Source organism: Eretmochelys imbricata, chromosome 2 (assembly GCF_965152235.1).
Source record: "Eretmochelys imbricata isolate rEreImb1 chromosome 2, rEreImb1.hap1, whole genome shotgun sequence".
Taxonomy (NCBI): domain Eukaryota; kingdom Metazoa; phylum Chordata; order Testudines; family Cheloniidae; genus Eretmochelys; species Eretmochelys imbricata.
This window is the reverse complement of record NC_135573.1, coordinates 172,605,198-172,618,088: the sequence shown is the minus strand read 5'-3', so window position 1 is coordinate 172,618,088 and position 12,891 is coordinate 172,605,198. Positions and strand designations below refer to the sequence as shown.

The following is a 12,891-nucleotide window of genomic DNA, read 5'->3' as shown; positions in this document are numbered from 1 at the left end:
GGCATCAAATAGATTATTAACAACCACTGGGAAAGTCTTCTTTCCTGCTTTCAACTTTGGTTGGGTTAGGCAAATATTTGTGAGCACTACCATATTCAAGAGAGATGAAGGGGAATTTGAATAAAACCTGTAGGTTGTGCATCTTTGAGTCTAATTTATGATATCCCAATGAAAAAATAAACATTAAATACATGTCCTACCTGGTTGTTGCATTATATATTCTTCCGTTAAATTATAGCCTAGAGAAAACATATTTACAATTCATATCGCATTCATACATTTATCCTGCTCAGATGTAATCCGTAAATGGTATGTTTGCTTTTCCAATGGCTACAATAATATATAATCACTAAGCAACAATGTTATTTACGTCTTCCCTTTAGGGGCCGATGTTATCAATTTTGATGGCCATGCTGTGTTACCGTACAGATTCAGGAACAAGAAAATGAAAACATTGAAAGACGTCATCACTCTGAAATTTAAAACCTCTGAAAGTGAAGGTGTCATCTTCCATGGTGAAGGGCAGCAAGGAGACTATATCACCCTGGAACTGAAAAAAGCCAAGCTGGTCCTTAATTTAAATCTAGGTATGCTTATTCTTTAAAAATCATTTTAGGTACATAATTTAAATTCAAATACCATTCTCCTTTTTTTCCTTCTTCTTTTGCTTGTTGTTTTAAGCAGCACCTTATAATCAGATCATCTGGTGAAAATGCTGAATCCTTTCCTGTATACAGTATTTTTAAATGAGTGTAGATTATGTCTTACTATGGATGCAGAATGTCAAAAATATGAAAATGAAACCACAAATAGAAACACAACAAAAAACAGTGACACCTAGAAATGCAGTGTTCCCAAAAATGACAAGAGAATCTTATTCTTGGTTTAGGGCATACATGGTGCTGGTTAGCTTTACACAGATTCATTTACAGTAGAAGCAAAATGGCTGTGGGAGAGAGGGAGCTGATCAGCAGTACTGGGGGAAAGGCCAGGTGAATTTAAGAAGACTTGGGAAGCTGCAGAGAAAATAGTGAGGGGCCCTCACTGAGAAGCCATGGGCGAATGCCAAGCTGAGGTCCAAGATACTGCCTTGGAGAAAGTATAGCCAGAGAGGAGGTAGAGTGACAGCTCCGGGCTGCAAATGCTTAAGGAGAAATCCTGGCCCTACTGAAGTCAGTGGTAGAACAGGATTTTACCCTGAATGTCTGATATGATCTTCAGATGTGCGTGTGGAGGGGCGGGAAAACTTACCGATCTCAGGTTTCAGAGTAGCAGCCGTGTTAATCTGTATCCGCAAAAAGAAAAGGAGGACTTGTGGCACCTTAGAGACTAACAAATTTATTTGAGCATAAGCTTTCATGAGCTACAGCTCACTTCATCAGATGCATTCAGTGGAAAATAAGTGGGGAGATTTATATACACAGAGAACATGAAACAATGGGTGTTGCCATACACACTGTAAGGAGAGTGGTCAGGTAAGGTGAGCTATTACCAGAAGGAGAGCGGGGGGAACCTTTTGTAGTGATAATCGATGTGGGCCATTTCCAGCAGTTGACAAGACCATCTGAGGAACAGCAGGCGGGGGGAGGGAATAAACATGGGGAAATAGTTTTACTTTGTGTAATGACCCATCCACTCCCAGTCTTTATTCAAGCCTAAATTAATTGTATCCAGTCTGCAAATTAATTCCAATTCAGCAGTCTCTCGTTGGAGTCTGTTTCTGAAGTTCTTTTGTTGAAGAATTGCCACTTTTAGGTACATGGCAGAGGGATACAATTAACTTAGGCTTGAATAAAGACTGGGAGTGGATGGGTCATTATACAAAGTAAAACTAGTTTCCTATGTTTGTTTCCCCCCATGCCCCACTGTTCCTCAGATCTTCTTGTCAACTGCTGGAAATGGCCCACCTTGATTACCACTACAAAAGGTCTGACCGTCCGTCCCACCCACCCCTCCGGCTCTCCTGCTGGTAATAGCTCACCTTACCTGATCACTCTGCTTACAGTGTGTATGGTAACACCCATTGTTTCATGTTCTCTGTGTATATAAATCTCCCCACTGTATTTTCCACTGAATGCATCCGATGAAGTGAGCTGTAGTTCACAAAAGCTTATTCTCAAATAAATTTGTTAGTCTCTAAGGTGCCACAAGTCCTCCTTTTCTTTTTACCGATCTCAGTAACCTGATGCCAGTGTTGCTAGATCCTATACTCTAAGCAATGTGAGAAGACTATTGGGCCACTTTGGGGAGCTACTTTTCATATGGGCCCACCCTTTTTGTTAGCTTTGAGATTGGGAAATTAGTAGGTTGGTTTTCATTTTGTATTCAGTGAATAATCCATCATATAGCTAATTCTGTGGCAGGATTTAAGGAGACCCTAGATGATGAGACTAAGAAGTGTAGGCTATGTTCATAAAATCTGAGCACTAGAGTGTCAGAGTCAGATACAGGCTCTGTCTGTAGCCAGTTGCCTCATTAAGAAGTCATCTATATATTTATTACTACCAAGTCCTGCCTCTTTCCTTCTGCAAGAGGTATTACAGGCTTCTGAGCAGGTTGGTTTGTAGGCTGAGTTATATAAAATAGTTTTGCTCATATGAGAAGGAAAGTGTGTATGTGGCTTTAGATTCATTTTTTCTTAAAACAAATGCCTTTTAAAATGAGGTTTCATGTAACTTTTGCCTGCTTCTCTTGCAGTCATGTGAACAGTAAATTATTTTATTCATGTATTATTTACAATGCATATTAATTATTTCCACTAGCATTTTCTATTCTGCTCCTTTTTCTAAAGATCAACAGTACAGGCAGATGCTGATGAGGACAGCACATCTTCCTGTAGCACTAATCTATTTTTAACAAATTTCACTGCAATTATAACCCATTCATTTCTCAGTTTTGTTATATTTCTCAGCTCAGCCAGCCTGAGTAATATATAATATCTTCCATACCTTTGCTTGTCTGGGGTGTGATTATACAGTCTGAGGAGATAGGGGAGGGAAAGATCTACTAAGACTCCAAGTCTGAGTTCCCATGATGTTTAATGTCAAGAAAGTTTCAGCTCCACAAAAAGATTTAGATTATGCTGCATTCAAAATATGGAAGATTGTGTGAACCCTAACTAACATAGCTGTGCCACCAGAAGTGCCTGCTTTAGATTCAGATACACCGGCACAGTTATACTGTGCTTTTGCCAGGATAGCTTCTTTCCCTTCTGGGGCTGGAATAAGCTTTACCTGCAAAAAGCACAGTTTTTCTGGTATAAGTTATATTCACAATAGGAGTGCTTTGCTGTTATACTATGTCAGTATGGGTATAACTGCAGACCCTTCCAAGTGTAGACATGGCCTAAAGCTTTTCTCTTATCAGACCCCAAGGGCCAACTCCTCATCTAAGTCAGCATAGTTCCACTGAAGCTTGGAAACTGGCCCAAAGTCTAAATACTCTACTGAAAGTGACAGCTTTTCACTTTCTAGGGCTCAAACACAGAAAATCTCTGATTGAAAACAATTTTATAACTAACTAAAAGTGGATATTACTATCATTCTCCATCAAACATTTTCTGTTATCAGTAATTACTTATATACCTCACAAATTAGGTATTTGGTATATGACCTAGCTAAATATATTAACGGCAAAAACTCCCAAATGGTCCGATCTTGACTTCACAGCAAAAATGGTAGTGGTTATGCAGCATGTTTCATGTGAAATATGATACAGCAGGATGAATATGTTTCCTAAATGACACTGAGTGTGAGTTAATCATCTGCTGCTCTTCTATCCTCTCCGTCTCAGGTAGCAACCAGTATGGCTCAATTTATGGTCACACATCCGTGATGACAGGCAGCCTCTTGGATGACCACCATTGGCACTCCATTGTCATAGAACGTCATGGGAGGAACATCAATCTAACACTGGATAGGCACATGCAACATTTCAGAACCAATGGGGAATTTGATTACCTGGACCTGGACTATGAGGTACACAGTGACACCTGTTGCTAGTTCTCCTTCATATCAGCTCTTTAGAATAAAGCCAAATGGGGAACCAACAAACAAAAAGGCGATACAACTTTGATGTCCATACACCAATGCAAGATGTATGGAGAATAAGCTGGAAGAACTGGAAGTATGAGTACATAAACTAGATTAAGACTTAATTTGCACCAGAGAGATTTGGTAGGATAAATCTCATGGCTGGAATGTTGGTTTAGAGGAGTATAGCTTGGTCGGGAAGGATAGGCAGGAGGAAAAGGGAGGAGATGTTATGCTGTACATCAAGAATACATGCACTGGTTCTGAGGTCCAAAAGGAGGGGAGAGACAGACCAGTTGAAAGTCTCTGAGTAAAGATAAAAGGAGAAAAATAGGGTGATGTTGTAGTAGGGGGTCTATTATAGGCCACTAAATCAGGAAGCAGAGGTGGATGAGGCATTTCTGGAACAAATAACAGAAATATCTAAAACACAAGATCTGGTTGTAATGGTGGAATTTAACTACCCGGACATCTGTTGGGAAAGTAATATGGCAAATCACAAAATGTCCAGTAAGTCCTTTGAATGCATCAGGGACAACTTTTTGTTTCAGAAAGTGGAGGAAGTAACTAGAAGGACAAGCATTTTAAACTTGATTCTGGACCAACAGGGAAGAATTAGTTGCAAATCTGAAGGTGGAAAGCAATTTGGGTGAAAGTGATCATGAAATGATAGATTGCATGATGCTAAGGAAAGGAATGAGTAAGAGCAGCAGAATAAGGATGATGGATTTCAAAGAAGCAGACTTTAACAAACTCAGGAAACTGGTAGGTAAGTTCCAATGGGAAGAAAATCTAAGAGATAAAAAGGTTCAGGAGACCTGGCAGTTTATCAAGGAGACAGTATTCTGGTGCAAAGGAAAGATAGAAAGAATAGTAAGAGTCCAATATGTCAGCACCAGGAGCTCTTTAATGACCTGTACATTAAAAAAAAAATCCCGCAAAAAAAGGAAACAAAGACAAATTGCTAAGGAGTACGAAAGAATAACAAAAGCATGTAGGGACAAAATCAGAAAGGCTGAGGCACAAAATTAGTTGCACCTAGCAAGAGAGATAAAAGGCAGTAGGAAGAGATGTTATAAATACATGAAAAACAAGAGAAAGACTAAAGAAACTGTATGTCCTCTATTTAGTTGGGAAGGGGTATTAATAACTGATGACATCAAGAAGGCTGAGGGGATTAATGCCTATTTTGTTTGTCTTCACTGCAAAGGTTAATGGTGACCAGACACTCAACACAATTAATATGAACAGCAAGGAGGGGGAGGTAGAAAGCCAAAATAGGGAAAGAACAGGTTAAAGAATATTTAGATGAGTTAGATATATTCAAGTTTGCAGGACCTGATAAAATTCCTAGGGTACGTAAAGAACTAGCTGAAACCATCTCGGAACGGTTAACCATTATCTTCGAGAACTCATGTGGACAGGTGAGATCCCAAAGGACTGGAGCAGGACAAATATAGTACCTATCTTTAAAAGGGAGAACAAAGAAGACCCGGAGAATTACAGACCACTCAGCCTAACTTCGATACCTGGAAAAATACTGGAACAAATCATTAAACAATCAGTACATAAGCATCTAGAGTTGGGTTATAAGGAATAGTCAGCATGGATTTATCAAAAACAAATCATGCCAAATCCACCTACCTTTTTTCTTTGACAGGGTTACTGTCAGTGGATAAGGGAGAAGTAGTAGACGTGATATGTCTTGTTTTTAGGAAGGCTTTTGACACAGTCACACATAGCATTCTCATATGCATACTAGGGAAATGCAGTCTAGATAAAATTATTGTAAGGCAGATGTATGAGTGGTTGAAAGACTGTACTCAAAAAGTGGTTATCAGTGGTTCACTGTCAAGCAGTGAGGGTGTATCCTGTGGAGTCCTGTGTGGGGTCAGTCCCGGGTCTGGTAAAATTCACTTCTTTTTGTAATGACTTGTAAAATTGTATGCTTGTAAAATTTGAGGATGACACCAAACTGGGGTGCGGGGTGGTGGGTGCAAGCACTTTGGAGGAAAGCATTAGAAATCAAAACAACCTTGACAATTGTTGAATTTGTCTGAATTCAACAAGATGAAATTCAATAAAGACAAGAGCAAAGTCCTTCACTTTGGAAGAAAAAAATCCAATGCTCAGCTACAAAATGGAAGAATAAGTGGCGAGGTGATAGTACTGGTGAAAAGGTTCTGGGAATTATAATGGACAACAAATTGAATATGAGTCAACAATGGGAAGCAATTGTGAAAAGGCTACTATCATTTTGGGGTGTATTAATAGGTGTGTTGTATGTAAGACATGGGAGATAAGTATCCTGCTTTACTTGCCACTGGGGCCTCAGCTGAAGTACTGTGTCCAGGTCTGGATGCCACACTTTAGGAAAGACGTGAAGAAATTGGAGGGAGTCCAGAGGAGAGCAGCAAAAAGTGATAAAAGGATTCAAAAACCTGACCTATGAGGAAAAGTTGAAAAAACTGGACACATTTAGTCTTGAGAAAAGAAGAAAAGGGGACCCGATAATAGCCTTCAAATACATTAAGGGCTGTTATAAACAGGACTGTGATAAATTGTTCTCCATGTACACTGAAGGTAGGACAAGAAGTAATGGGCTTAATCTGCAGCAAGGGAGATTTAGGTCAGATATTAGGAAGAACTTTCTAACTATGAAGGTAGTTAAGCTCCAAGGGAAGTTATGGAATCTCCATCACTGGAGATTTTTAAGAACAGATAGGACAAACACATGTCAGAGATGATCTAGGTTTATTTGAGCGCAGTGGGCTGGATTCGATAAACTGCTGTGGTCCCTTCCAGCCCTACATTTCTATGATTCTATGAACTTTAGCTTTTCTGCTACATTTTATGGCATTTATTTTAATCAGTGCTTTTAGTTCTTAGATTCCCTCCAATTTTCTACAAAGCTCTGTAGTTCTGTTAATTTTGAAACTCAGTTCCCCCAATTATCTTCTAGATCCCAAGTCTGCCAAACTTCTGTGCCTGTTGTAAGACTCATCTCTTTTCTCAGGCATTTATTTATTTATTGGGTCTTAGAGTGTTTACATTCCTGCACGAGTAATGTTCGTGGGCTTTTTAAAAAATATCTTTCAGTACTTAGAGATTATGCTGACTGCTTGAACAAATTATTAAAATAAATACACTTTCCTTAACGGCAAAATGTAAAATACAATAAATAAAACTAAAAGAACTGTAAGTGCCCCAAAGTCTATTATCTCATTCCAAGTGACCAGCATGCTCCTGAACTAGGAGGCTTGTGTTCAAGAACAGAAATAGGGGATTGGTTTAACCCGCTGACCTTATCTTGTGGCAAAGAAGGCCAAGTAGAAACATGTTACTAATATAGGCCCCAATCCTGCACCTCTTATCAATGGGAGCTTGCTCACCAATCAGAATGTATTCTCTGTAAGAGACAATGGGAAGGGAAGATCGAGAGAGAATGTGTTTCACTTCTGAATTCAACAGTAAATTTAATAATAATAATCAGAAGTGAATGAAGAATTTATAGCAAATAAGTTTTAGATTAATCTGTATCATGTTTGTACTTGATTACTGCATGACTTGTATTGTCATTAATTTGTTCATTGTCCTAGACTGGTAGATGAATGTGTGCAAATGTGTTGAAGCCCATAGGCTGCTTGTGGGATCTTCTGTATATTTGTCTATTCGCTACTTGTTGTTAGTTATTTGTGGTATTTGATTGGTTGGCTGAGTCACACAGAATTGTTTCTGTCCTTGCAACTTTTATAAAAAGTAGTACAAATACTTCAGTTATGAACCTTGCATGAACCCATATTTGAATAAATATTTCTGAGATTCTCTTTTTTTATGAATATTCTTTTGAGTGAGAAACATTCATGTGAATGTTTGAGGGAAATGACTTAAAAGAGTGGCAAATGCCATTGAAGTAAATTAATGGTTTCATTCAAACAAATGTTCATGAATGCCTTTTTTCAGTACTCATCCAGTTCTAACAAAAGATAATTTACACTTATAATTAGGGTTTTAAAAGTACTAAACACTTAAATTATACCTCATAACAACCTTGAGAGGTAAATATTATTAAAACTATTTTTTCAAGCAGATAAATTGAAAGCACAGTTAGGTTAAATGAGTTGTCTAAGTCTGCACAAAAAGCAAGAGGCACAGATGGGAATAACCAAAGTTTTCTGACTCCCAGTGCCTTGATCTACAAGCTAGAATACACTCCCTCCCCCCTCCCCCAAAGGTAGGAATACATCTAATGTTTACACTCCAATTAAACACCTGCAGCTAGCCTGTGTCAGCTGACTCTGGTTCACTGGGCTCCGGGTCTGTTTAATTGTGGTGTAGACATTCAGGCTTAGGCCGGAGTTGGGCCTATGGGAACCTGTGAGTGGGGATGGTCCCAGAACCTGGGCTCCACTCCAAGCCTGAATGTCTGAATCACAATTAAACAGCCCCGGAGCTTGAGACACATGAGCCCGAATCAGCTGGCACAGGCCAGTCGTAGGTGTTTAATTGCAGTGTAGATATGAGGCCTGAATTTCTGTCCCTTCCAACAAGTAGGGTCGTTTCCCAGGAGCAGTCCTCTGGGGTATGTTCTGCTTTGAATGTGTGTGGGAAGCTCCTCATCTCTGATGGAAGTTACATGAATACATCAAAGAGAGAATATACTTTGAATTTGTTTCAGTAATTCATATAAATGTCAGTAGTAGCCCTGAACTGTCTATCTCCTTTCCTCTCAATTAACACTGTCTTTTTAGTGTCTCGTTGTCATACACCACATTTAAATGTGCTGCCCTTATGATAAACTAATCATAGGTGATAAAGCTGAGAGAATCAAAACCACATTTCAAATGGAGAAACTATTTTTTAGGTTTCTCTCTTTCAGAAGAGATAAGCCAGCAAGAGAAATTGGCACTATTTCTAATTACGCTGTTAATGCAAAAAAATTAAAAAATAAAATAAAATAAAATAAAAAAATTATCAATCCCTCTGAATTTGTCATCCTGTCTGGTTGTCTCCTTTTTTCCTTCACTTTTTTCACAATCTTTTTCTTTTCCAGTTTCCTGCTTTTTTTTCAAGTGCATAAATACTGGCTCACCAAAGAATGTGTTGCACCAAATAAAACATTAAGGGTTTGATCCTCAGCCGGTGTAAACTCTTGTCATTTCATTAAAGTCAACAGAGCTTAGTCACCAGCTGAGGACGTGGCCACAAGATTACATGAAGGAGCCCTTGTGAGCAAATTTTAAAGCCTTTGGTTTTCAGATGCATTGCATTGAATAGGCTTTAGTTCTTCTTAAATAATGACTCAAGGATCTTCCCCTCTTTAAGATGGAAAAAGAAATGTTCAAAACATTTTTTAAATAGATAATGTTCCCCTTGAGTTTCCTTTTCCTGTTCTCAATAATACCCAATAGAATTGACAAAGAATGATGTTTGAAAACTTATTTCTGGCAAATTCCAGAGGCAGTGTCTAAGACAGGGATCGGCAACCTTTGGCACGCAGCCTGTCAGGGAAAGCCACTGGTGGGCCGGGACGGTTTGTTTACCTGCAGCGTCCACAGGTTTGGCCAATTGCAGCTCCCACTAGCCACTGTTCGCTGTTCCAGGCCAATGGGGGCTGCGGGAAGAGGTGGCCCGGCCTGACGGGCCGTGTGCAAAAGGTTGCCGATCCTGGTCTAAGAAGTTTGTGTGAGCATTTTTGGGAAGGAGTGTACTTTGGTATATTATTGGTACCATCATCTGTTTAATATAAATACTGGGCTGTCAATTGCACTGTTAAACAATAATAGAATTCTATTTATATAAATATTTTTGGACGTTTTCCACATTTTCAAATATATTGATTTCAATTACAACACAGAATACAAAGTGTACAGTGCTCACTTTATATTTATTTTTTGTTATAAATATTTGCACTGTAAAAACAAAAGTAATTGTATTTTTTCAATTCACTTAATGCAAGTATTTTAGTGCAATCTCTTTATCATGAACGTTGAACTTACAAATGTAGAATTATGTACAAAAAACAACTGCATTCAAAAATAAAACAGTGTAAAACTTTAGAGCCTACAAGTCCACTCAATCCTAGTTCTTGTTCAGCCAATCACTCAGATAAACAAGTTTGTTTACATTTGCAGGAGATAATGCTGCCCACTTCTTGTTTACAATATCAGCTGAAAGTAAGAACAGACATACTCAAAGCACTATTGTAGCCGGCACTGCAAGATATTTATGAGCCAGATGCACTAAAGATTTACATGTCCCTTCATGCTTCAATCACCATTACAGAGGACATGGGTCCATGCTGATGATGGGTTCTGCTCGATAAAGATCCCAAGCATTGCAGACCAACGCATGTTCATTTTCATCATCTGAATCAGATGCCACCGGCAGAAGATTGATTTTCTTTTTTGGTGGTTCGGGGTCTGTAGTTTCTGCTTCAGAGTTTTGCTCTTTTAAGACTTCTGAAAGCATGCTCCACACCTCATCCCGATGAGATTTTGGAAGGCACTTTAGATTCTTAAATCTTGGGTCAGGTACTGTTGCTATTTTTAGAAATCTCATATTAGTACCTTCTTTGTGTTTTGTCAAATCTGCAGTGAAAGTGTTCTTAAAATGAACAACATGTGCTGGGTCATCATCCAAGACTGCTATAACATGAAATATATCGTAGAATGGAGGTAAACCACAGAGTAGGAGACATACAATTCTCCCCCCAAGGAGTTCAGTCACAAATTTAATTAATGCATTATTATATGAATCACCATTAGAGGTTAGAGAATGATTCTGAACAAATAATTTGACTGTCTCCCCTACCTTGTTTACAATTTTTTCTGTGATGGATATTTCTTCCAATTCAATTCTTATTTGATATATTTCTTGTTCAATAGCTTGTGAGTGAGCAATTCATGGTGAAATGTCTAGAATGGGATGAAAGGTCACATGGTATGCTTTGTTCATATAGGGATGAATGCTGGTCTCCAGGGTGAATATTTGCAATTACGAAATCAAAATTTGCTTTCTTCCATTTTTTGCTGGGCTTATTTAAATTTGCTGTTTGGGCAAACAGTAGTGCTAGCTATCTCATTTGCTGTGTGTGAATGTTCAGGAAAACAAATACATCTGCAGCATATTTGTTTTAAAATTCTAATATATTTCCCTCCAGTTACTATCTACAGTCTCTTGTTTGTTTTCAAAGATAACCTTTGGTGGCATGCCTTTTTCTGGGAAGCCAAGTTCAAATAGCAGGAAAAACTTCAAAGGCTGTATGGAAAGCATCAATTACAATGGTAATAATATCACAGACCTTGCCAAGAGGAGGAAATTGGAACCTTCTAATGGGGTGAGAACTTTTTCATGATCATCTAAACTTCTGACAAGTAATGGAGCATACATAGATAGTGTGACTCTGTGTGTAGCTGATACCCATGTGATATATTGTAGTAACATGATATGATAAATAACTTTTATCACATACCTGTGCAGTTTACCACATACTTATGAGTACATTACTTTACCCCTTTGCCAGCTCCTCATGGGTCTTACTCCAACATTCCAAACTGGTTGTGTAGTTTCAGACAGCTGCTATTTAAAAAAAAAAAAAACTGATAACTTTCTCCTTTTCTGGTTGGATATTAATTCCTGAGCCAGTGACTTTCCTAGATGTAAACATGTCGTGGCTTCAAAGTCTAATCTCTCATGTCCCTAAAGAGTTAGTAGTGGGGATACCATTGGAGAGAGGAGATTCTCCACTTCACCTGGCATTGGCTTCTAGCCCTGGAAGGCCTCAAGATATCAGATTTTAAAGTCATGTTGTTTTATAAATAGTAAAGCTATTTTGGAGGTAGTTTACATTATATTAATTTCATTTTTTCTCTCCCTTGGAAGAACTGCACAATGGTACTCATGAAAATGAAATCCTATGTCTTTACCAGAGGAGGGATACAAGAACTAGTCCCATTAATATTTTTAAGTCTGTAAAAAAATTCCTAAAATAGCTTTTCTGTAATATATGTGGCACACATGGAATACATGGTGTTGTAGTGTAGAATAAATGTTTTACTGTCATGAGTCCAGGATGACCTGCCTACATCATTCATGGCTTCCCCCTTCATAAGCATTGTAACCCTCACAAACTCCTGCCAATAATATCTTCATACAACATCATGAGCATTGTAACCCTCACAACATCATGTACTCTTTATAAATACACATGCATATGTGATGGTGATGAAATCGTATAAAATTCCTAATTAATCTATACATATTGTATATGGTTTTAATATTAATACGCTGATATAAAGTATCTGAGGAATATGGCTGAGTGATCATGACTGCGGGAATGATAATTTTGAATTTTCTGATTTTCATCTTAAAATCTCTGAAAAAGCTAAACTTTAAACAGTAACACTGTTTTGTACAAATAGTACATTTTGTTATTTCTACACCAAATTTCTTTAGACATGACAAAGACATTAAGCATGATGTGCATGCCAGGTATGAAACTCTGCTTCAGTATAAGAGTTTTAAAACCCAACCATCCTGAATCCTTGAAATTCCTCCTGTTCTTCAGGGGCTTTCCTGCCAGACATGGTGAAATCCAATTAATAATATTGAATTCCTGTGAAAAAGATGCTCTGTTTTCTGTAGGATATGTGGGATTTTAAGTGTCCCACACTGTACAGGACAAATGAGCTAAGCAACACACGTTATATGAGAAATCTTGCCAGATTTTCAGTTGGGTGCCTAATTCAAGCCTGATTTCTGAATCCCTGGTAAGGAAGGGTATTTATATGTGTGCTTAAGTCCAATTTAAGTCAATGGGATTTAAGTCCATGCTTACATGCTTTCCTGGAATAGGAAC

General features: G+C 38.2%; 1 protein-coding gene across 1 annotated transcript in view; it reads left to right on the top strand.

Moving 5' to 3' along the window:
* The window catches only part of CNTNAP2 (contactin associated protein 2), a 1,133,690-nt gene that overhangs the window by 278,194 nt on the left and 842,605 nt on the right, over positions 1-12,891 (top strand). The window contains exons 5-7 of the mRNA XM_077808720.1: positions 384-587; positions 3,793-3,977; positions 11,227-11,370. Of these exons, the coding sequence (XP_077664846.1) occupies positions 384-587; positions 3,793-3,977; positions 11,227-11,370 (533 nt within the window). The remainder of the gene's footprint in view (positions 1-383; positions 588-3,792; positions 3,978-11,226; positions 11,371-12,891) is intronic.